Source organism: Condylura cristata, unplaced genomic scaffold (assembly GCF_000260355.1).
Source record: "Condylura cristata isolate star-nosed mole 26May11 unplaced genomic scaffold, ConCri1.0 scaffold00010, whole genome shotgun sequence".
NCBI classification, from domain to species: Eukaryota; Metazoa; Chordata; class Mammalia; order Eulipotyphla; family Talpidae; genus Condylura; species Condylura cristata.
In genome coordinates, this window is record NW_004567111.1 from 43,487,305 (window position 1) to 43,509,965 (window position 22,661).

At 43.6% G+C, this 22,661-nt stretch overlaps 1 protein-coding gene across 1 annotated transcript in view; it reads left to right on the forward strand.

Moving 5' to 3' along the window:
- LOC101625621 (WD repeat-containing protein 49-like) overlaps nt 1-22,661 on the forward strand; it is a 44,606-nt gene that overhangs the window by 20,827 nt on the left and 1,118 nt on the right. The window contains exons 10-17 of the mRNA XM_012723166.1: nt 3,358-3,523; nt 10,084-10,179; nt 12,494-12,552; nt 12,899-13,040; nt 14,582-14,621; nt 15,197-15,282; nt 16,707-16,897; nt 18,968-19,038. Coding sequence (XP_012578620.1) covers nt 3,358-3,523; nt 10,084-10,179; nt 12,494-12,552; nt 12,899-13,040; nt 14,582-14,621; nt 15,197-15,282; nt 16,707-16,897; nt 18,968-19,038 — 851 coding nt within the window. The remainder of the gene's footprint in view (nt 1-3,357; nt 3,524-10,083; nt 10,180-12,493; nt 12,553-12,898; nt 13,041-14,581; nt 14,622-15,196; nt 15,283-16,706; nt 16,898-18,967; nt 19,039-22,661) is intronic.

Sequence of the window (22,661 nt, forward strand, 5' to 3'; positions counted from 1 at the left end):
AGCACTGCAAGCTAGCCACAGCCAATTTAGTGCAAGTTCGATCCCTGGCCCCAGAGTTGGTCCACATGGCACAGCAGACCTCTCCTGTCTCTCCCACTGCTCCCCTCAGCAGTGTACTTCATCGATCTGCCTGTTCTGCTCCCCACTCTGTCTCTGATGAAGCCTCTCACCCTCTGCATCTCTGGCCTGTACCCCAGCTCTGTATGAATAAATAAATAAATCTTAAAAAAAAAAAAAACTACATGTATCTGCTATGCTATCCCTGGACAGCCAGGAAACCTCCACAATGACATTCCTGCTGCCTTGTGGCTTGTTGGGGACCAAAGAACAGGGTACTTCTTATAATTCTGATTAGCACTCAAAATGCCCCCAACTTGCTACAGCAGATTTCCAGTATTGAATATATTCTCTCAAAATTCTCTAGTCCAATAAAACAATTCTCCACTTTTTTTCTTAAGATTTATTTTTATTTATTTATGAATATAAGAACTAAAGTGTAGGCCAGAGGAGCTGAGGGTGGGAGGATTCACCAAAGACAGAGTGGGGAATAGAACAGGCAGATCTACTAAAATATACACTGCTGAGGGGAGCAGCAGGTGAGGCAAGAGAAGCCTGTTGCACCTGATGGATTAGCTCCTTGGGCAAAGATCAAACTCCTGCCACAGTGGCTGGTGTTAGCTTGATAACACTGAGACTTTAACCCCTGAGCCACCAGGAAGCCCCCAGTTCTCCACTTTTAAACAAAGCTCTCTGTGCCTAAAGGTCTGCCATTGTCCATACACACCCGCCCCTGTAAATATGCCCAAAGGTAAAAGTCACTAAAACACAAACCCTACAGGGAACTTAACTGTCCGTCTCCACTGTGATCTTCAGTGACCCAGCCCAGTGCCTGTTTTTGGTGACTGTCCACGAGCTATATGTTTTCATTCAGCCAGCATTTGGCAAATACCTATTTTGAGCATTATGGATCAAATGAGTGTTGTCCACTGAAGATGCTGTGGTGAGCAAAATGGCCATCACATAGCCCCTGCCTTCACAGGGCTTGCCAAAGCTGCTGATGATTATGATGATTAATGTTACATGAAAGAACAAAGCGGCCCTCCCTGGTGGCGCAGCAGGTTAAAGCACAGCACTAAGAAGCTATAGCCACTTCAGCATGAGTTCGATTCCCGCCTGCCCCGGAGGTGACCACATGGCGCGGCAGACCTCTCCTGACCCGCCCTCTGCTCCCCTCAGCAGTGTACTTCGTCGATCTGCCTGTTCTGCTCCCCACTCTGTCTCTGGTGAATCCTCCCACCCTCCCATCTCTGGCCTGTACCCCAGTTCTGTAAGAATAAATAAATAAATCTTAAAAAAAGAAAAAGAAAGAAAGAAAGAACAAAACGATGCAGAAAGTTCCCAAAGAAAGCCACAGCCACTGCAAGGGTAAACATCATGCAAGAGTCAGGGAAGCATTCATTTTTTTCAACTATTTAATCATTCAGTTATCACTTCATTCAAAACATATTTATCAAGCATTTTCATAGAGCTGTCTTTAGTGGATAAGCATAGAAGATAGGAACATGAATAAAATGTGATTCTCTTCCCAGAATCTCACAAAACTGTCAAGGAGATAAACTAACAAAATAATAATCATACAGTTTGACAGACTATGTGGTAATGTATAACATGCTGGAGAAGCCCAGAGGTGGGAGCTACTAACTTTGCCCTAAGATCACATGGGATATTAAAAGATATCTGGGATTTTTCCAGAAGGATATGTAAAGAAAAGCAATCTAGATTGTGGGGTTTGGGGGGAAGGGGAGAAGAATGAATAATTCTGAAAGCTGAGGTTCAGCTAAAAGGACCATGGAAAGGTTGAAGGACAAAAGCATCAGGAACAGGAGGGAATTGAGGTCAGAAAGTCAAATTAGAGGGACCTCCCTGGTGGTGCAACAGGTTAGGATGCAGCACTGCAAGCTAGCCACAGCCAATTTAGTGCAAGTTCGATCCCTGGCCCCAGAGTTGGTCCACATGGCACAGCAGACCTCTCCTGTCTCTCCCGCTTTTCCCCTCAGCAGTGTATTTCATCCATCTTACTACTCTGCTCCCCACTCTGTCTCTGGTGAATCTTCTCATCACCCCTGCACCTCTAGCCTTTACCCCAGTTCTGTATGCTTAAATAAATAAATCTTAAAAAAAAGAAAGAAAGTCAAATTAGAGTTTAACAGTCATGCTAAGACATGGACACCTTGTTTTGCAAGTGGTATGAGACTATGGCTATGGGGGTTGAGGGTGAGACCAGACATGAGTGCTCACAAGTGGATGAAGGAAAAAGGACTTGGTAGCTCAAGAAAGTGGGAAGTTTATCTTTTTGATTGCTGAATAGTATTCCATTGTATGTATATATACCACATCTTCTTGTTCCATTCAACTTATGCCATTTTTGGCAACATGGATGGAGCCAGAAAGGCCATAGGGGTGAGAAAACTATGGAGCCTATACCTGAGGGGAGAGGTCAAATGCTGCCCCAAATTAATGGTTATGTAAGAAAATAAATTTAATTGAATTTTTAAAAAGATGGTAAGAAGGGGAGGGCCTTTAGCTTCTTTTCTGATTCTCATATTACCTGGCAGTTGCTCCCAAGCAGAAAAGGCATCTTAGATGACCATGGAAACATTTTCCAGGAACACACTATGGGAAATATGTGAGGGAAAGGGTGAAAAACATATCTTTACAGTGCCAAGAGGAACCAATTCTCTTTATGTTGAAACCATAGAAACTGCAACCTGTGAGAAAGGTGAAAAAATGATGGCCTTTGAACTCTTTGAACTGTGGATTACTGGCCTCTAAAGCCTATTATAGTTTCTTGTCTTTCTTCAGATTCCATACCCAAAACCCTTCTTTTGAGGAGAGTAAGTGATTCAATTCCTGACAGCACATGTAAGCCACAGTGGGAGGTGGCCGGGAAGTCTGCAGGAACTGAATCAAGGGACACCACTCCATGGAGTTTAGATCTGGGAAAACAAATCACCTTAGCCAGTCTTGGGTTCTCTTGTCCCATTTCTATCAAGGCCACTCCTTGTAAATGGCCTGTTCTTCAGCACTGTGGGGAGGTAAGAAAGTTACTAAAGGTAGCACTTTTGTGGGGAAGTTAAACCAGAGGCAATACACTTACCCAAAGAAATGCAACACCTCTCTGGCTACCTGCCAACAGGTCCTGTGAGGAGGAAAGTTCCTGCTCCTTTGGGCTGGGCCATAAGTTTCCTTATGAATCCTTGATATGGGCAAACACACTTATCCTCTTTCTTAGGGATCAAATGAAGGGAGGCCAGTGTGAGTGACTGGGAATTTGATTCCTTTCTCTCTCTTTCGCAGAACCATGGGCACCAGGAGGACATTCTTTGTGTGGCTCAATGTCCACCTTTTCTTCTTGCCACTTCCAGTTATGACGGGGAGATTATCATCTGGAATGTCGTCTCAGGCCACATGTACTGCAAGTTGAATACCCCCAGATCCTCTGAAGGTACAAAGGAGAGAGAAGGTAAGCGAGGAGAAAGCTTCAAGCCGCTTGCAGACTCCTGACAAGACATCTAAAAGAATGCCACTCCTGCTGTCATGCCCTGTGACAAGGCTTTGGCCCAGTTCAGGTTTAACTGGTGAGAGGGAGATTCCTGAAGCTAGAGGGAACTTAAGGCTTCCATTGGCTCTGTCCACATTCTCAAGCACTTATCCATCAAAACCCAAGTCATAGGCCAGCCCATAACCTCCCTGAAGTCTTTCCTCATCCAGTGCCCACGAGGAAGTTTCTCTCCTATGCTGAACTCCTTGGGCTTTGCTGGTTCAGCTTTTACAGCTTTGCTGTTCTTCCTCTTCCTTCAATACTACTCTCTCTTGCTTCATGGTTCACCTGGTTTACCAGCGTGCTACCCTAACCCAGCTCAGATATCATCTCTTGATGAGTCCCTCATCTGTGTTCCCTTGAACTTCCTGCCACCTCCACAGTCAGCCCACTGTAGTGGCTCCAAGCTGGGTCCTGCCCTTGCCCATGCTTCCTAATATCACATGGATATTAAAAGATTACCAGGATTTTCCCAGGAGGACAGGGTAAGGAAAGGCAATCTAGAGAGGGGAGAAAAGAAAAGTATCAGCAGTTCTGGAAGCTGAGAAGTATGTAGAAAGGACTATGAAAAGGTCAAGCTTCAGTTACAAGAGGGAAATGAGGTTGGAAAGTCAAATTAGAGTCTGTCCTCATTTCCGGGTCTATCCTTACTATTTATATACTGTATGATGAGAGTTTTCCCTACCCTCCACTCCACTGTCCCTAATATTCTTGCCCTAGTTCCATTTCTTCTAAGCGTGGTTCATGTGATCATGGGTTCATTCATTCACTTACTAATTCAAAAAGTTTTGCTGAGCCCCTGCTCTGTGCTGGGCCAAATGCTAGGCCATAGTGCAGGTGACCATGTGGCTCTGTTTCCAGGTCCTGAAACATGTGATAAATGGTTCATGGAAGATAATCAGTGTTTCCACTTGTCTTTCTATTCTGGCTGTGCTAGATTGAAAAACTGACTGGAACCCAACTAGATTTCTTCCCTACTGCTCCTCTCCCCACTTCAGGGTACAGACTCATCCTTCCTGTATGCTACACTCTGCAGACACTCATGTGCCTACTGCCTCACACCCTTCCCTCACAGGACAGACACTGGGCATCGGACATTTCTTCATAAAATTGGGGAGTTCTTGATAAACTCCAAGAAAACCTTAGAGAAGGCCCTCCCTGGTGGCACAACAAATTAAAGGGAAGCATTATGAAGCTATCTGTAGCCACTGCAGCATGAGTTCCATCCTGGCCCAGGGAGGTGACCCATATGGCATGGCATCCGGACCCATCCACTGCTCCCCTCAGCAGTGAATTTCAGTCCATCTGCCTGTTCTGTTCCCCACTCTGTCTCTGCTGAATCCTCTCACTCTCCACACCTCTGGCCTGTACCATATTTCTTATATGTATAAATAAATAAAATCTTTAAAAAAAAACAAACAAACCTTAGAGAACCATGAGAAACACGCATGACAGTGTCCTGTTTCAGAACTTTAAGTAGCCAGTTTCCAAGGAGCAACTCAAACTCATTCAATCAGAAAATATCTTTAAGCCTTTCCTCTGGGTGCAACACTGTGAGAAATGCTGGCGAAACCAGGGCCATGTGAGGCCTGGTGCTGCTGGGAGTTCAGGGTTGAGAGTCAGAGACACGATCTGCTCTTGCCACAGACCAGTCAGGATAGAACGATGCAGCAGCTTCAAGGCCTGAGAGGCTCTGAAGGGCAGTGGCCAGAAACCGAAACCCTAGTCACAGTCAGACTAAAGGGAAGTTCTTACCTGGAGATTTATTATCCAATCTGTTCCTGTCCTCCTTTACTGCATATAAAAAGATTATTCAAGGAAGCCCTTTCTGAGAGAGCCAGAGTGTTAAAAACCTGTATGGGAAAGGTGGTGGTATTTCCTTTGAAAGGTTTATTTTCATTGCCATTAAAATGAAAATAAAGTCACTAGCCAAGAACGCTGTGTTGACCTTTCAGCCAGCATTTAAAACCTTGTTTGCAGGAGCATTTCATACTTAAAATTATGTGGCTGCTGGTTTTGAAAGACTCCTCTTTTCCTCCAAAAAAATGCTCAGCCAGCCATCCCTACCAATAATTCACATTTTTTGCATTGCAAAATTTTTTTAAATGGGATGGAAAAATGTGAAAGTCCTCCACCCTTCCAAGGAAAACTGTTCAGGCGTTTCTTGATGGTCAGCACAAAACACATTTGTCTAGTTCACAGGGTTGGTTAAGAGGTCAACATTTATTTGGATCAAATGGTCCGGACAATTCTTCTGAAGTCATTCTTGGTAGAAAGGGGAGCTAAGAGAGAAAGGTGATTTTCAAGCAGTCAGATAAGCTGAAAACATATTCTTTCTGGAACATTTCAACATTTCAGCTTCATTTTTCCTTATCTTGGGGATTGTTACTTCTTTTCTCACATCAGAAAGGAAGTATTAGAGTAAAAGTGAGAAACTAAGAGACTCCATCCAGGCCAGATCCCAGGAAATTAGTGAGTCCACTGAGAGACTAAGGATTTCTTCCTTTCTTCTTTTTTGAATTGTGGTAAAATACACATAACAAACTTTACCTTTTAGTTATTTTTAAACATACAGTTTAGCGGCATGAAATATATTCACATAGTTAGGCAACTATCACCACCATCCATCCCTATAAATTTTTCATCTTGTAAAACTGAAACTCTGTTCCCACTAACTTCCCCCTGGCCTGGCTCAGGTGACCATTATTCTCCTTTCTGTCTTTGTTATCATGCAAATTACCTCATATAAATAGAATCATATTGTATTTCTCCTTTTGTAACTAGCTTAATTTACTGAACATAACATCCTCAAGTTTCACCCGTGTTGTAGCAAGTGTCAGAATTTTCTTCCTTTTTAAGACTGAATAATATTCCATTTGTCAGTTCACTCATGAGTTGATGGACATCTGGGTTTCTTCCACATTGAAACTATTATTAATAATGCTGCTGCGAATATTGGCATACAAACACATTTTTGTGTATACCTCTTTCATTTATTTTGGATATTTAAGTTTAGTACCCATTTGCATAGATGAGGAAACTGAAGTAGAGAACTGTGTCACAAAAATTATGATAACTGCCATTTGTTGGATGTCTTTGTGCTAGGGACCTAGGTTCAGTGTCTTTATTCAGCTTTCCTAGCATAATCCGCATAGTGTCTCATTTAATCTACAGTAAAGCTCAATGAAATGGAAAGTCTTATTTCTATAGCACAGAGAAAGAAAACAGAGGCTTAGGGAATTGAATCCTCCTGCAGAACACACCTGGATAAGTGGGGAGGCTAACACACACACTCATTGCTGGACCTTTGCAGCCCTCCCCCGGATGAATGTGGGCAAAGTACCAGCAGTTTGCCCTTTTCTTTCCCCTTCAATTCTCCCCATACACCTGCTGAGGTCAATAGTCACAAAAGCCTCACAACCTGAGAGTAAGGTTAAACTTAGCCCCAACCATTAGCAGTGTACACCAGGCCTCAGGGAGGACACTGAGGCCAAGGAGCCAGACAGGAGCCACCCCAACATCTAGGTGGCCCTCCATCCTGCCTCTAAGAGTCGTCATTACTCCAGGAACAACCACAAAGTTGAATATCAACTGCATAGGCTTTGGATGCAAAACCTGTGTTTGAATCTCAACCCTTCCATGATGTATTATGTGAATCAAGTAGTATTTTTTCTCTCTAAACCAGTTTCATTGCCTTGTAATAGTGGCAGCATATTATCTACCTAAGATTGTGGTGATAATTACAATGGTGATGTTGACACAGTTCTTAGCTAAGAGCCTGGCACATAGAAAATGCCCATTAGGCATAAAATCCTAGTCATGATCATCATCCACTTGAGGGTAGGACCTGAGGCTGCTGTGTCCACTGTAGTTGCCCAAGTGTTCAATTCACAGATAAACCAAAATAAATATTGCTCATCGAATAGCAAACTGGGTCATCAGTGTCCCCATACATAACATGATGGTGACACGTGGGAAAGTAGTTCCATTATTTATTTAAATCCTCACTTACAGACCACTCATGTCACCCCCATTGTGGGTGATGTCCCTAGAGCCCACAGACTCAAAGAGGTAAGATAAAGAGAGCTCCTGGTAGCACTCCCAGGGCCCAAGTAGCAATGTTCTCTATCTCTCTCTAAGATTTTCATCTAAGTAAAATTTTAGGATCTTTACTCAACAGACAATATTTGAGTTCTCTCTACTAAGCATTAAGAGGACTAGAAGTAAGTTATATATATTTTTTAAAAACCATAACAAACAGATGTAGCTCTTGTGTTGATGGTATTCGACATTTACAGGAGTGAGAATGCAAACTGGTACAACCACTATGGGAAGCTGTTTGGAGGTTTCTCAAACTGCTAAAAATGGAGGTTTCATATGACCCAGTAATCCCACTCCTAGGGGTCTACCCAAAAGACACAAAAACATTGATTCAAAAGGACACCTGCACCCCCATGTTTATTGCTGCTCTATTTACAATAAGGAAAACATGGAATCAACCCAGTTCTCAAAAATAGATGACTGGATTAAAAAGATGTGGTACATATACACAATGGAATATTACTCGGCAATCAAAAAGGAAAACCACATGCTTTTTGCAGCAACATGGATGGAACTGGAAGGGAAGGATCATGCTCTGTGAAATAAGCCAGAAAGAAAAAGGAAAATACCAGATGGTTTCACTCATAGAGGAGCATAAATGATGGGGTGGGGGAGCAACTGTAACAAAGTAAAAATGAAAAACCATGAACAACTATAAACCAGAGATATTTTACAGGAGGGTAGAGAGGAGAATAGGATCAAAATTGGGGTGGGAATTGTGCACAAGACTATGGTGATGGCACACAGGTGAATTGATGGTGGGAAGTCCATGGGTACTACAACTGAGATGAAAAAAATGCACAAAATGAAGAATGATGTAAAAATAAATAAATAAAATACCGCATCCTAAAAGAGGTACTAAAGCTTAAAAAAATAGACATTAGTTTCTCACAGTTTTGGGACTGGGAAGTACATGGTCAAATTGCCAGTAGTTTTGGTGTCTGGGAAGACCTGCTTCCTGGCTTCCTTTAGATAACTATCTTCTTGTTGTGTCATCGTCATTGTGTGGTCCTTCCTTGGTGTGTGAAGATGGAGAGAGAGAGAGATCACTCAGCCTTCTTTTTCTCCTAAGAGCACCAATCCCATCATAAGGGGCCTACATTCCTCTCATGACCTATCTAAATGTAATCATTTTCAGCAGTCCACCTCCAACACATAAATTGGGGGTGGGGGGGACAAACATTCAGCTTATTACAGTTAATGCTTTTGTTATTTAAAAAAAAAACAAAAACAAACAAAAACAGCCTGGCCCTCCCTGGTGGCGCAGCGGTTAAAGCACAACACTAAGAAGCAAAAGCCACTTCCACATGAGTTCGATTCCCGCCTGCCCCGGAGGTTACCACATGGTGTGGCTGACCTCTCCTGCCCCGCCCGCTGCTCCCCTCAGCAGTGTACTTCATAGATTTGCCTGTTCTGCTCCCCACTCTGTCTCTGGTGAAGCCTCTCGCTGCCCCTGAGCCTCTGGCCTGTACCCTAGTTCTGTATGCACAAATAAATAAATGTTTAAAAAAAAAGCCTACCAGGATGAGGAGAGAAGACTGGAGGCTAGGGAGGTGGGTTTAGAGTTACTCTATTGCTCAGCTGTGTTGTGAGATCCAGAGTTGCTGTTCACCTCTGCTCAGTGCCTGTTTCATCTTTAAAATTCCTAATCAAATGCCACTTGCCAAGAAGTCCTCTCTGACTGTTCTCTTATCCACACACCATAACTCTTCCTTGCATCTGTTAATAGCATCTTGTTCATTCTTTGGGAAGAGTTCTTTTTGGTTTGAGTCAGCTTTCTGCCTTCCTCTCTCTCCACAGCAAAATGGAAAATGTGTAGCCCTAGTAGAGACTTAACAGATGTTGATCAAAAAGCAGTAAAAGAAAGAACATCTTGATTCTTAAGCTTGAACATAGCTTTTAATTTCTTTAAGCCCCACTTCCTCACTTGACCGCAGAATTAATAGTGCAGTACCATTTGACTTTACACAATTTTACTTCTTGACGAATGTGAAAGGTAACATAAGGTAAATTAGAACTATACCCATCTGGGAAATCCTAGGGAAGGGAAACCTTTTAGGAAGTCCCAAAGAGTCCCAGGCAAAGTCCCCAAATATCGTTCTTTCTCTAAAGTCCTGGGATCCTGAGGCAATGCTGGTAACCCTGGATCATAGGAGGCTACTGCCCTATACCCCAGACTGTACCCCACCAACCATGCTGGGCAAATTCCTAACCAGTGAGGAGCCTGTACTCTGTGAATTGCTCCTGTTTTAAAAACAGAGGAGGGGATTGGAGCGGCAGGTTGGGGGGCTTTGAGGAGGCAGAGGAGAGCTAGAGGAGATAGCAAGAGAAACCTGTGAACTGGTGGGGGGACATAACTAAAAAATTTCCTTTGCTACCAGACCCTGACCGGAGTGTTTCCTGCCTCGCCTTCCTGAAGACTCGGGCAGTCAAGTTTGAAACAACTGCTGCTTCCCTGATGGCTAATGGGGCCCAGGGTAAGAATGGAGCCCACAGGGCTGTGCTGCTCCTTTCGAAGTGTTCTGGGGGCATTCTTTATGCTCTCTGCTTCGCTTCTTCCTTAGAGTCTAGGCTGGCTAAACCCAGCCTGCCTCCATCTCAACCCTGCCAGCTGGGGAGAGGTGTTGCTTGGAGGAGGGGACCAGCTCTCACTCCTCTGAATATACGCCCCAGTCAAGTATGCTCGCAAGGCTAGCTGGGCCCTGGGCCTTTTGTAAGTGAGGACATCCTTTATGTTTAAATAAACAGCAAGCACAAACTGGGAGAATGACGGCCAAGAAAGGCCACATGTGACATGTGAGAACAGCCAAAGGCAGACCAGCAAGAGATGCAATGGCGCCCTCAAGGCCTTCACCATTACTTATGTAGCCTCCTCATTTTAGAGGGGAGGAAATGAAGTCAGGGCCTTGGAGAGCAAGAGACTGGGCTTCTGAGTGAAAATGTGCCAGATTAGCTAGGTGGCATTACACAAATGACATAACCCACAGGAGTCAGTGAAAGGTAACCAGTGGGCCAGAGTCCTGCTCCAAAGCTCAAGAATTATGCTTTAAAGGCATGGGGGGGAAAGTACGTCTTCTAAAAATATACTTAAAAAAAGAAAACCTTGGCTCTTCCTGGTGGTGCAGTGGATTAAAGCACAGCACTAAGAAGCTTAAGCCACTTCCGCATGAGTTCAATCCCCACCTGCCCCAGAGGAGATCCACATGGCGTGGCAGACCTCGCCTGACCCGCCCGCTGCTCCTTTCAGCAGTGTACTTTGGCGATCTGCCTGTTCTGCTCCCCACTGTCTCTGGTGAATCCTGTCACCCTCCGCATCTCTGGCCTATGCCTCAGTTCTGTATGAATAAATAAATAAATCTTTAAAAACAAAATAAAATAAAACCTTTCACACTAAAAAATTAAACAAATAACATAGCTAGGTAAATAAAACCACATTTTACATCTTTTTAATTTTATATACTTTTTACACTCTTCTTCATTTTGTGTTTTTTCTTCTCAGTTATCTTTTGAAATAAATAAATGTGTGGTACTGGTTGTCAGGGGGAGACTGGAGCTGTGGGTACTAGACCCTGGGTATTTGGTTGTTTTGTGCTTCTTCACTAGCAATAGAGGCCACCTCTCCCCCTAGTTCCTACCTCGAAACTTCAGGCCTTGGATCTTCTTGTGCTTTACCCGGTAGGAGTACAGAGACCCATTTGCCTGAGAAAAAAGGAGGAGCTACCATCTGGAATGAATCTAGTCATTTACAGAGTTCTAGAGAGTAAGCACTGTGCATGACACACTTACTTCACAAAGACTCACTATATGAACATCCACACACAAGATGTCAAGATTCTGACCAGAAGGCCCCAAAGAGCCCCCCCCCATAAAATCCCTTTGACTAGCAAGGACACAAAAAGATCAGTTCAAAAGGACACCTGCACTCCAGTGTCTACTGCTGCTGCAATAAGGAAGACCTGGAATCAATCCAAACACTCAAAAGTAGATGACTGGATTAAAAAGATGTGGTACATATACACAATGGAATATTACTCGGCAATCAAAAAAGATAAACAAATGCCTTTTGCAGCAACATGGAAGAGATCATACTCAGTGAAATAAGCCAGAAAGAAAAAGGAAAATACTGGGCGGTTTCACTCATAGCAGGAGCATAAGGGATTGGGCATGGGTTGGGGGGGGATGGAGAGAGAAGCAAATGTAATAAAGTAAAAATGAGAACAATGAACAACTATAAACCAGAGACATGGTATGGGGTGGAAAGGGAATGGGATTAAAACTGGGGTAGGAAGAGTGCATGGGATTATGGTGATGGCACATGGGTGAACTGGTGCTGGGAAACCCTCAGGGGCTACAAGTGAGATGGAAAAAATGCACAAAATGAAGAATGATGTAAAAAATAAAAACAAAATTCCTTTGACTAGCAATACCACCGTGCGTTTAAAAATAAATGCTTACACACACACACACACACACAGAGCCATAGCATAATCATTCATACCTTCCCATCATAACCCAAACTGGAGCCCTCAGGAAGGCTGCCCCTGATTAGCAAACGCAGAAACTATTGAAGCAGTTCATCCAAAGGGGACGCACCCAGAGGATCCCCCTCTGAAAAACACACTGATAATTCTAACTGACCAAAATAAGCCAAGGGAATAACAGTCAGTGTTGGCGGCAGCTTTTGTGAGGCTGAAGAACCTCTCAAAGACCAGAGACTCAGGCCCTGTGATCTCAGGCACCCCAGGCAGAGCACAAGCCCCAGGGCCCCTCCTCCATCTTCCATCCTCACAGGCTCTGTCACCTTCTGGAGGCTGTTCGGCAGTGCCTGTCCCATGGCAAACTTCACTCCCGTAAGTTGGACGGTTGATTGGAAATAACTTGCATTGCTTTTGACACTAGCCTATGTAACATAGCCAACTCTGCGGGGTTCCAAGTCCTTGCTTATTTAAAAAGTACTTCTCACACTGGAAGATGAACACAGGCCTGGTGTCTAGTTCCTAATATAAATAGGAACCAGAATTTTATTTACCATTGTCTGACAGGTAAACTCTGGGTGAGATGAGCCTGTGTGTATATTTGTGTGATGGGTGGGCTTGTGTCTGTGTCTATGTTTGTAGTGGAGTGTGTGTGTGTGTGTGTGTGTGTGTGTGTGTTAGAGAGAAACAGTGAGAGAGAAATAGGCTCTGTGTCTTGCAGTCCACTAACAAGGCCCAGGTCAGCAGCATGGCGGTGACAGCAGGAGACGCCCTCGCTTACGTGGCTGACCAGGAAGGCTTCGTGCACGTCTACGACATCAAGGAGTATGGCCTGCAGGGGTCTGAGCTGCACGCCCCCACGAGTAGGCAATGGATATTTCATGTTAAACACTATGATAAACACAGCTTCAGTTTTAGTTTAATATTCTGGTTAGTAAAATTAAATGGTACAAGTAAGGATGGAATCTCTTAATACTTTAAGAATGGCTTTAGAGAAAAATAATTTCTTAAAAGTGTTCACTGTTGGCAAGGATCAGGAAAATGAACACACAACTCTCTTGGAGAGGATAAATTAGTGTACACTACCGGAAGGACAAGTTCACAATGTGTTTCTAAATTGTGAACCGGCAATTCTACTTTTAAGGATTTGACCAAAAGAAATCACAAGGAATGTGAACAAAGATGTGGTTATAAGATTGTGAATCAAAACATTGAGAAAAATAGAGACAGCTTAAATGTCCACACAAGGGGAATTAATTAAATTTATGATGGCATAGGCATTGAAATAGCCCTTACTTTAAATAACGGTGCTATACTTTTAAAAGTATTCACAGAAAAAATACCCATTATAATTAAATGAAAAGAAGTAGATTGTAAAACAGTGTCACAGTATTAGTTCATCTTTGTCAAAGAAGTATACGGTAGTTGAAAGTCTGGGAAGATCTACCCCAAGGCTATAGCTTTTAGCAATGTTTTCTCTTTGTAGATGAGATTATAGATGTGTTTTATTTCCTTCTTTTTGAAAATATGGCTTTTTATGATTTTCTGAAAACATATTGCTTTGGAAATAAAAATATAGGTTTAAGATTTTAAAACTCTTTCATGCAGTTGTAAAATTACTCATGTTTAGAAAAGAATCACTGAAATAAAAGAAAATGAGTAGCTGTTTTTCTGACGTCCTATACCATCTAACCTGCCATTTCCACACCCTAGTAACACTATTAATGAATTTTCATTTCCTTCTGAAAGTTCATATAGACACAATCACATAACATACATAGAGATTTTACGCTCACATGTATATAAATAGTCAAAGACATATACACACATTATATTTTTAAAACTTGGATATTTTGTGTCTCTTAGACAACTTTCTGTTTAAGCATCTTTCTAGTTAGCATATTTAAATGTCTGTATAATATTCTACCAAATACATTTCTATAAAGTTAAATATTCACATACTTCCCTTAGTCAACCTTTCCTCTTCCACCACAGGGAAAATTTAAATGCTAAAGCAGGAGCTATCTGAATTTAGAAATAAGAATGACCTGCTTTGTACTGGTTTTTGTTTGAGGCATTGGGAATGTAGGATATTATATTTTTCCAGGCTATTTTAAAAATCAGTTTTAATGACTTGCCAACTTATTTGTGTTTATCAAACTAGTGAGGAAAATCATAACATAAAAATTTCCATGGGTCCCATGTTTGAACTTGCCAAGGGATCTTACACATAGTAGATGTTCAAGAAACTCTTATCAAATTGATACAGCAAAACCAGAGATTTGCACCCCAGTATCTCATAGCAACTGACCTGACCCCCTAGGGCCCTGCTCTCCAGTACCAGGCTGCCCAGGTGGAGATGACCTCCCCCACTGTCTCAGATGTGTTCTTTCCTTTGATTTAGAGGCGATGTTCTGGCGGGCTCATGTCAACATGGTGACATCGTAAGTACTATCCATTTAAACATTCATGAAATTTGTAAAAGATTTAAAATAATTTCCACATTTTGGCCAAATCAATCCTCTTAGCAGCCCTCTATATCAGTCTAGAAGAAGCCAGTGTCACAATTCTGCTTCTGATGCAAACAGAACAGATAATGCCAATACAGATCAAAGAAGATATGAGTCTTCGTTTTTCTTGCAAATGGATAATGTTTGCCTTGATGGTTTTTAGTATGCTTAGAAGCTTAGTAAGTTTAAAATTGTTTTCACTGGAGTTGAAAGGTGGCATGTTGGGGCCCAAGGGGAGGGCAGAGACCTGAACTCGAACCACTAGTTCTTTTCCATCTCTTCATCTCCCACCATTGGGTCTTGCTTAGTATCTTGGGACTGGAATTGGGAGACCTGGAAAAGGTGTACTGTGGTAGGAGGCAGAGAGATAATGGTGCCAAAGTAATTCATGAGATTCAGTTGATTTCTATAATACAACTTTAATTAATGAAATGTCGACATATTGATTCAATGTCCCTTCCAGGCTGCAACAAGCCTGGAAACACGTCTCCTATCTTTTACCTCATTAGCTTGGAGCTGATAGAAGAAAGGGTTCTGCTGTCGGCTTCCCTTGACCGCACTGTGCGCCTGTGGAGCCCAGAAGGGGAGTGCATAGGTATGGACTGTCCACTGACCATCACCTGTTCCCATTCAGGGCTCCACTGAGTCATGAATTCTGAGATACAGTGTCTTAGTCAGTTCATGCTTGACTGCCCAAACAATGGAGATTTATTCCTCATATGGAGCTGCCTGGAGATCAGGCTAAGTGTGGTCAGGCTCCATGCCACTTCCTGCCTTGCAGATGGACACCTTGTTGTTGTTGTTATATATAGCAGAGAAAAAACCCTCTGGTTCTCTTCTTATAAGAAATTGATACTGTTGAATCACATCTTACCTTATGAGCTCATAATATACTTAGTTACATCTATAATGTATATTATTTCCAAATATAATCACCTTAGAGTTAGGTCTTCAGCATCGGCATCTGAACCTTAGAGTCAGTTTACTTTCACAAAATTAGAAACATACAGACTCAGAGAACACAACTGGGCTAAAAGCAGTGAGTTTGCTAACGAAATATGTTGTCTGTAGGCCATATCTTGTTAGGAACAATTCAGGTCTGGGGAAATGCCTAGACCAAGTGGGTCTAATGAGATTAGCCCAACTTACTGTCCAGGGAAATTCTGTACCTGTTTCTGCAGCTTACCCTAACAGATGCTTCTCACATGCTTCTTAAGACTAGCTTGAATTTATCCTGCACGTTCCTAACATATTATTGAGTAACTTACATTCACATGTGATACATTTTGCAGAAGGCATTCTTGGGGCCTTCCCAAGTGGCACAACGGGTTAGGATGCAGCACTGCAAGCTGGCCAAAGCTGCTTCAGTGCAAGTTGGATCCGTAGCCCCCAGGTGGCCCATATGGAGCAGCAGACCTCTCCTGACCCTCCTGCAACTCCCCTCAGCAGTGTACTTCATTGATCTTCTTGTTCTGCTCCCCACTCTGTCTCTGGAGAAGCCTCTCACTGCCCCTGTACCTCTGGCCTGTACCCCAATTCTGTATGCATAAATAATATTTTTTATAAGATTTATTTACTCATACAGAACTGGGGTACAAGCCAGAGATGTGGAGGGTGAGAAGATTCACCAGAGACAGAGTGGGGAGCAGAACAGGCAGATCATTGAAGTACACTGCTGAGGGAGCAGCGGGCGGGCCAGGAGAGGTCTGCCACGCCATGTGGATCTCCTCCGGGGCGGGCAGGCGGGGATTGAACTCATGCGGAAGTGGCTTAAGCTTCTTAGTGCAGTGCTTTAACCCCCTGCACCACCAGGGAGGGCCATAAATAAATATTTTTTTAAAAAAGGCATTCTCAGCTTTAGTGTTCAGAACATGCTACCTGAAATTTCTTCTGAACTATAGAAGCAGAACTGAATTTAATTTCACATTGACCTCACCAAGATTCTTAGCAATATGCTCAGCTCTGATTAGAAGACAGTCTATGCTTTTTAATTCTTAATGTTTTTTTTTTTTTTTTCAGGGACATTTGGGCAGAATAGTCCCTGGGACATTTTCACTCCTGACTCCTGGAGTCACCCCAGAGTGCCATGTGAAATTTTGACAGATCCCCAGAGCATGCCTGCCCACCCAGTGCTTGCAGGAGGTGTTTCTGCCAGGCTCACTAGAAAGGAGGAAGGAGACGATGTGACAGAGGAAAAGGCCGGTGCTAAGGTTGGTCCTGGCAGGTTCGATTCGCCTGTGCTGAATTTGTAGTTCCCAGGTGGATCAGCTAGGAATACAGAGCACAGCCTGAAGAGTCGAGGCCCGATGCAGAGAACTCAGTAATGCAGAATAAAAGTACGTCTCAGGACCAAGCTCCTGTCAGGCCAGGGGGGTTTCTCAGCCCCTTTGTGAGGTGTTGGAGTTCATCTCCCAGTGTCACTTGACTTAGTCCTTCTTTTGACCAATGAAAAGGCTTTCGTCCATGACCTTGAGACATAAGGATACTCAGCACCATGTTTGACCCAGCTGTCACACCTGAGACACTGAAAATTCAGCCCACATCACTCACTTAGCATTGGGAAATTTAAAAGCTGAACTTCCTTTCCACGACTGAAAAGAAGATGTGATCAGTTAGTGCCCACGTCTAGGGAAGTCAATGTCAGAGCAAGAGACTTTGAGAGGCCTCTTATAGAAGTAGCCTTGATTTAGAGCTCAGTAAAATATATGGGTTTCCAAGAAATGCTTGCCCTTTAATAAATTGAAAAGAAGGTCATTTCATGAGCTATTGCTCACACTGGTTATGTTACAATTCGAAGCAGAATACCTGCTCTACCAGCAAAATAATGTGTCTTAGCTTTTTCCTTGGCAGCCTCCTGGAATGCTGATCACACATACAACCTCATCACTGACTTCTGTGCAAAGCCCCAAACATGTTCAAGATAGGAAACAAAGGAAGCAGGCAAGCATAGATCACAAAAACCTTCTGTCTTGTCAGAGTTCCCTTACATTCCCACAAGGTTATGAAGAGGTGCCCGTAGCTCTCAGGAGTCTCAGGATGTATCTACACAGCAAGATTGCCTATTTAGAAATACAATAATTTCAGTGTGCATTTGATAGAGAGAAAATAAATGAGTTCATTAATTTTGATAAGCCCACAATTTGGAAACAAAAGCAGGGGTGTCTTGGGGAGAAGGTGGGATCAGGAGAAGGAAAGGCGCAAATGAGGCAAAGTGCTGAGTGCACAGAAGCCTGGCTGCCTCATGCCACAGCAGACAGAACCCTGACTGCAAGCACAAATGTAGGAAGGAGGGAGCTGAGGGAGGATGAGTTGGGAGGAGAGAAGAGGGGAAGAGGGGAGGGGAGGAGAGAAATGGGGAGATTAGGGAAAGAGGAGGAGACTGGGTGAAAGGAGAGAAGGGAGAGGGGATTATAAGAGGAGAGAGGGGAGGGGGAGGAGGAGGAGAGACCTGAGGAGAAAGGGGACCCTAGAGGGGGGGAAAGACAGGAGGAGAAGGGGGGAGGCCTGAGGAAGAATAGAGGCAGACCCCAGGACTTAACAAGATTACAATATAAAACTTATGTGAGGTTTGTTGTCCCAGTGTGAAAGGGAGTGAGGCAGCAAGCTTCACAAGTGACCTTGACCTTTTCAAAGGAAACTATTAGGGGTTTCTGTGTTTATTATTCTGTCCACTTTGATTGTTTCTCCAGAAACAATCTGTAAATTCATTTCAAGAAATCTACAAAGAAAGGAAAGAAAAGCACCTGAGCCTTCACATGGTGTATTTATAGGCCCATCAAGGAGAATCCAAACTGTGAAACCCCAGACCCAAGTGTTTGCAGCACTGTTCTGGGCTAGAAACCCTGGATCTTACTCTCAAGCTTACCATTAGTTGTGGAACCTCCAGTAATCATCTCCAGTGTGCAACAAAATGAGGGATGGGTGTAGCTGATTACTAAGTGTTGTTTCAACCCTAAACATATTATGTTTCCTCTGAATTTTGGACTGCAACATTGAATGTATGGGTTGGATTCTGCATGTAGCAATGCCTTCAAGGATGCCAGCGTGTCAGCGCTAACCACAACTGAAATAAGTTGACTGGATGCAGAAAATCATTCATGTGGAAAATGCCATGAGTTCGCTTATTTGAAGTTCAAGCTCAGGGTAGATGCTCTTCATATGAATGGATCCAGACAGCCTGGATTTTGTTCTAACATAGCAACTGCATGTAGCTAACAAGTTACCCTATGGCCAGTGTGTTCATGGGCTCCCCTTCCCATAATTGTTTCTTCTTCTTCCAGCCTGAAAAGACCTTTTACTCTCCAGGAGACTCCACTCTTGAAGTTGAGGTGAAAGCAGATATACATCAACGGTATGTGCTTTGCAGGGGCAGATCATCCTAAAACAAACACCCAGGGTGAATCAAGGATCCTTCTGGAATCAGGCAGCCTTTCCTAGCTGAGGCTGCTCAGATCACCCTGTCATCTGCATGAGTCACTTGTCTCTAAGTCCCCCAGGCCTGCAGGTATAATCATGTTACAACTCAAATCTCACCAGCCTAACTCCCTGCCTGCAGGACTCAGGCCACTCTACGGAACCTCTCTGGTGACCACATGTGGTCAAAGGTCACCCTCTGAGGTTCTTTAGAAATGTCTTTGTGGCTGATATTTCTGGTCACAGATGCACTTCAGACAGGCTACCAGCTATTCCTGTGCAGACACTCTGTCCTCCCAAGAGTATAAGATGGGGAAACAGACCCTGGGGTTCCCAATGCTGGGAATACCTGAGGTACCACAAAGGCCATGTGGCCCCCATACTCCCTGCACTAGGTTCTATAGAGAAGTAAATCAAATGAATGAATACCTCCTGCGTTCTGTGAGGAGGTTTGCTCCCTAGGCCCAACACCAGCTTTTCTGGGTCCCAGTCACCTAGAGGCCTAAGAAACAGCCTCTTCTGAGTCACCTGCCACTCTTCTCATTATGAGATGTATATCTAGGCCACGAGGCCACCAAAGCGATACACTCCTCCCAGCAACCTCCCCAGTTAGTTTGCTGGCACAGCAACTCATTTGTCACCAAACACCCAGGCCCCTTCTTAGGACTTCTGTCCCACTATCTTAGCTTGATATTCTGTCTTCCTGAACACCTTCTGGTACACATAGATGGCAGTTGAGGCCCCCAGCTTCCATCCATACTTCAGGCAGTGCGAAGAAACAGGAGACAAAAGCTCTAGAGCCCATGGGGGCATCTTTCAGACAGATAAGCCCGGATATCACTTTCCCAGGAGGCTGACAGCATCAGAGTCTTCACTGTTGTCTTAGCTGCTACCCATGCAAGGGAAGCTGAGTTCTGTAACAAAAAGGGAAGGTGAGATAGACAACTAGCCTCCTATCCCCAGAGTTCAAATAGTAAAATGCTTCGGATACTGTCAAAACTAGAGGTTCAAAACTAGAGGTTACCATAAGCAGGAACACCGGCCATCATGGTATCAAGAGCCGAGAGCCATGAATCCAAAGTCTGGTTGAGGAGAGTAGTTGGCTTGTTAGAAAATGACACAGATGTTGGTTATATTCTCTAGTCTGTCTCTGAAAACAGGGTGAGCTAGGGCTAGCCATTTAAACTTTTCATTGGTACACTTGGCAGTCACACAGTGGACCCAGAATCTAATGAGATGGTGACAGTGACTGGACAGGGAGGGGCTCCTTTGCCTCAGTCACCTGGGGTTGACACCATCAGCATCTTCATCATTGTCTTAGGAGCCACGGTAGAAGCAGCACATTCTCTCAAGTCTTCACAGGACCTGCTGTGGTTTAGTTGTCTCCTCATCCCAGCATTAGCCTGCTTGGGTTGTGATAACAAAATATCAGAGACTGGGGTGGGGGTGGGGTGTTTAAGCAACAGACTTATTTTGGTGGATGTCCAAAATCAAGATGGAATCTTCAATTCCTTATTCAGTTCCAGTTCTTCTAGTCAATTTAGTTGCAGGTGAGGGCAACTGACTCATGCATGGCTGTTTTCTCACTGTGCCCTCATGCAGTACAGAGAAAGCAATCTCTCTTCTTATATAATGCCACTGACCCTATCCTCAGGGCTCTACTCTCATGGGCTCACGGACCCTAATCACCTCCCAAAGGCTCCATCTGCAAATATAATCATGAAGGAGGGTAGAGTGCCCACACATGTATTTGTGAGGGAACACTGGTCAATCCACGGCAATGAACCTGGTGAGCAAAGGCTTCTGAATGACAAAAATCAAATGCTCATATTCCTCAAGAGAGATCACAGCAAGATGCTTGATCGCTGGCTCTAGTCCAGTCCCAGTGGAGGAGTGTGGGAAGCTAGCTCTAAATTCAGAGCTGGTTTTGATTCTGTGACTCTTTGTTGAATGACTAAATGAGTGACACATGTGAGCAGTGAAAGAAAAAGGCTGGAGGGCAATTGCTTAGAAAGTCCCAAATAGAGGCTAAACCACAGAAACCCTCTCATTCAATTGGACAAACAAGTCAAGGAACCATTAAAAATGATACATACATTCTGCAAATGTCTTATTTTGATTTGCAACAATAAAATGTACTTTCACTCCCTAATCTTTCGGTAGCAGGTCAAGGCTTTTCCTCAAGAGACAAGCTCAGCAGAGGCTTCTATAAATGCATTCTCTATCAATTTCAACTCCCACTTTCTTTAAAATCAAGAAAGGTATCTACAAAGCACAGGCATTCACAGCTGCTTCACTTCAAATCAATATCACCCTTCGCCTAGTCTTTTCAAAGTATTCATCTTAGTTTTCTCAAGACTTTTCACACGGATTCCATCATTTTTCATTGTGCTTAAATAAATTTATAATCCAAATAAAATGTACAACTGACACATAGGGGCTTGGGAACAAACATAATTCTAATCTATCCCTCTATTCTTGGAAGCAGAAGTACCACTTAGCAGAGGTAAAGGCTGACAGGGCTGTGGGCACTGGCTGGTGTTGACAGTTGGTCCATCAGGTCAGTTAAGAGAGTGTCTACCAGTATGGTCTTGTGAGCAACAAGGATTCCCCAGAAATCACATTGATGCTTTCCCTGGACAGCTTGGTTCTAGGATGGAGGACAGGGAGAGGACATGAGGAGCGAGTCACTTGTGTTAGTCTTACCTCACCTACTTATCTCGATGAGACCAACCTTCTCACATGTTATTCAAGGTCAAGAAATGTTGAGGCTCTTCCAGCTGGGGCTCTCTGACATTTAGGTAGGGAAATACTGATTTACTTTATTTAGTCCTTACAACCTCCCTGGAGATATACTACTTGTTTTCTCCACTGACAGACAAGAAAACCAAGGATAGGGAGGAGAAGCCATTTGCACAGTCAAACCACTGACTGGTGGCAAGGCAAAGCCATGGCCCTGCAGCTACACAGAGGGAAAAAATCCTGCCTTGGAGAAGGGCATTTGCATAGAAAGGAAGGGGAGGCCCTCCCTGGGGAGGTAACTGGTTAGAATGCAGCTCTACAATCTAGCCAAAGCTGTTTCAGTGCAAGTTCGATCCCACATAGCACAGCAGACCTCTCCGGTCTCACCTGCTGCTCCCCTCAGCAGTGTACTTCATCCATCTGCCTGTTCTGCTCCCCACTCTGTCTCTGGTGAATCCTCTCACTGTTCCTGTATTTCTGGCCTGTACCCCAGTTCTGTATGCATAAATAAATAAATCCTAAAAGAAAGAAAGAAAAGGCAGAGCTTTAACATACTCCAAACATTGAGCAGAGGTTATTGGCAACATGTAGATAGATGATCGCAAGCATCCTTCCGAAAAGCAGGCCAAGTGGTAAATTGTATGTTAAGTGATTCTTACCACAATTACCACAATTAACAAGTAAAAAGAGAGGGGAGGGTGTCCAGAGGGAAGAGACTAGACCCCTAGGCAAGAGGAAAAGAGGACTTTTATGGGTCCTTGGGTGTGGTACTCAGAGTTGGGAAAGGAACTCTGGAGAGAAGGAATTTAAGGGATGAGT